Below are 2758 nucleotides of genomic sequence, written 5' to 3' on the forward strand. Positions count from 1 at the left end.
GACAGAAAATACGTTTCTAATTCATTTAGGTGCAACAATTCATTATGAAGGGCCTTTATTTTCATTTGTAAAACAGCCAATGGTACTTTTTTTAATTTCGTAAAACAAATGTCATCTCACTGTTGTAGTTATAAACGTTGTGCTATTCTTTCATTTTATTGTAGTATTTTAACGTTGCAGCTTCCGGGACAACACCGCGGTCCACCTCTATAAGTTGTCCGTGCTGAAACTCTATCAATGGAACCTTTGTTCCACTACTCTCTGTTGCAACTTGTGTTTTCTAGTTTCTTCATTAAAGAAACGTTTAAAACCTCACATACTGAAGTGAGTTAGATTTTATTAATGTATGTATCGAACTTCTTTAAAACAAAAAAGTAAAAATTAAATAGTAGCTTCACATTTTGCCTTTTATTTAACGTAGAGAGGGAAGTATATATAATACAAATTAATATACATTCATTTCTAATTTTAACGCAAAAGGTTTTATTTTTAATATTGACGTTTTTTATGTGCAATTTAAGTTATAATGTAGTTTCGGTTTTTGATATTAACTAATTATTTTCCCTTAAACCCAATAATTTGTTGTGAACCCTTGACTGCAGAAATTGGACATTTTTATTTTATTAAATGCTTTAAACCAGATTTTAATGGACATACACTTTCAAAACATTCCAACTTTTTTTTAATGCTTTTTTGCACTATATTCACTCTTTTTATATTGTCTGTTGTAATTTTAATGGCATCTTGCTTTAACTCTTTGTACTCTATATAAGCTACTGGAACCAGAACTTCCCTGAAGGAGTAATCCCAAAAGATAAATAAAGTTTGTCTAAAACATTTTTACTTTTCTTACCTCAGTCCAGATATTTTTCGTTAAAATCTTGAGGATCCCAGAGCTTTTTGCTCAGCACTGGCTTTGATCTTTGATCTTTCTCATAAAGATCTATTATACTCAGTTTTTTTATGGATCTGGGTTGACCGGCTACTCCTGGCAGGATCATTTCTAGTCTAAATTTTCTTCTTTTGTGGCTTTCACTGTAGATTACTGGAGCCTTGAAGTCTTTAGTTCTCATCTGTTCTTGGTTTTTAGATAACAACGTGTCACTATTGGGATTATTTAGGGTATTTTATATTTTCTGCCTAGTCCTATTAATGAATTAAGTTAAATTCTTAAGATCTGGAGAAATTAGGCCTGGATGTGGGGGTAAAATTAGATAGAAGTTGGTGATCAATCATATAATAATTTTACTAAAGGCAAAATGGTTTTGAGTTTCATTTTTTAAATATAAATCTTTATTTAAACCAGCAATCTGGATAAACGTATCTTTTTCAAATGTTAAATTTATTTGTATTTAGAGTTTAAGGCAGAAAAAAAAGCTGAATAATGATTTGTGGTGAATTGTTCCTCCTATTTTCCCCTCAGGATGTTGTTTGGAGAACGACCGTTCTGGTGGGTCGGCGAATCTCAACTTTTTGTCGAAACACAACCCAAAATTTCCCAGTTTCCATCCACCTGTGAAACTGGACCAGGTGAGGCAAAAATCAAACACACTCAAGTCATAGATGTGCCCCTTCTTTTGGAAGAAGAGTTAAAATCTCCAGATTTGGTGATTTTTTCCCAGGAAGTCCATCGGGACACGCGATGGTGACCGCCGCAGTCTGGTGGGTGGTGGTGTCCTCCCTGGGCTCCTTCCTGTACTCCCGCACTGGAAGGTAAAAAAAACGGAAATCAGTTTAATAAAAAGGAAAGGCGCACAAGTTTTAATTATTTTTCCTTTGTGTTCAGCCTGCTGATATCAGCTGCTCCCTCTCTGCTTTACGTGCTGCTGCTGGTTGCAGTCGGAATATCCAGGATCTTTATCCTCGCCCATTTTCCTCACCAGGTTGTTGCTGGATGCATTACAGGTCTGATACAGTTTAGTTTGTTTATTTTCTTTATACAGGATCATTTCACAGGCTTGACATGGTTACAGCAGATGATAAAACATGTAAAGGGAGTAATGTTACTAAAAACTAAATCTTTTATTTATGGACAATTCCAAAATGTTAACTTTAGCTCAAGTCAGAAGAAATATGTTGGAGTATGAATAGTTTTGGCCTTAGCTGTATATTATGATGGCTGAGGACAGGAAGGTTCTCCTTTAGCAGTCAGGGGATCTGAAGAAGTGTCTGAAAATATGTTTTCATGCAGGGGCGTAGGTTTGATTTTAACTTTAATAGGGACACTATTGGTCTAATGTCATTGGTCCTATGCAAAAATATGCACGCTCATTTTTTTATCCTTGACGGGAAAATCAGGGTGTTTCATTTAAAGAGAAAAGCAGCATTTCTTGCTACATTTAAAAGCACTACACTAGATGCTGTTTATCAATAAATGAAACTTAACTGGTTGTGACGAATGAGGAATTAGGACTTTTTTCCACTTTGAAAAGGTTTGCATTTGAAAATAGCAGCGACTAAGACAGTAGGTAAATCTGTGCCTATTTAACAAAATATAGTCTAAATATGTCTGTTATATGAGAATTTATACTTTTTTTTAATTTTGAAGATATAGAAATGTGCAGAGGTAAATAGAGGTAAAATCCACTCATTTAAATGTTCTCTTTGTATCATGAAACAAAGCGAAATAAAAGATTCAAGGGACGCCAAATAAATGCATTGTATTTACATGTGCCCTGGAACTAGAAGAGGAACTGACACTGAGCACTTAAAGGAATAGTACACCCAAAACATGATTAGCCTTCATTTTCTACTCACC

General features: G+C 34.4%; 1 protein-coding gene across 1 annotated transcript in view; it reads left to right on the top strand.

The window, feature by feature from the left end:
* Window positions 1-1391: 1391 nt before the first annotated feature.
* The window catches only part of g6pc3 (glucose 6 phosphatase, catalytic, 3), a 4559-nt gene continuing 3192 nt past the window's right edge, over window positions 1392-2758 (top strand). The window contains exons 1-3 of the mRNA XM_015387716.1: window positions 1392-1530; window positions 1623-1713; window positions 1787-1905. Coding sequence (XP_015243202.1) covers window positions 1425-1530; window positions 1623-1713; window positions 1787-1905 — 316 coding nt within the window. The 5' untranslated portion in view covers window positions 1392-1424. The remainder of the gene's footprint in view (window positions 1531-1622; window positions 1714-1786; window positions 1906-2758) is intronic.

Source organism: Cyprinodon variegatus, unplaced genomic scaffold, assembly GCF_000732505.1.
Source record: "Cyprinodon variegatus isolate N-32 unplaced genomic scaffold, C_variegatus-1.0 Scaffold18, whole genome shotgun sequence".
NCBI lineage: Eukaryota > Metazoa > Chordata > Actinopteri > Cyprinodontiformes > Cyprinodontidae > Cyprinodon > Cyprinodon variegatus.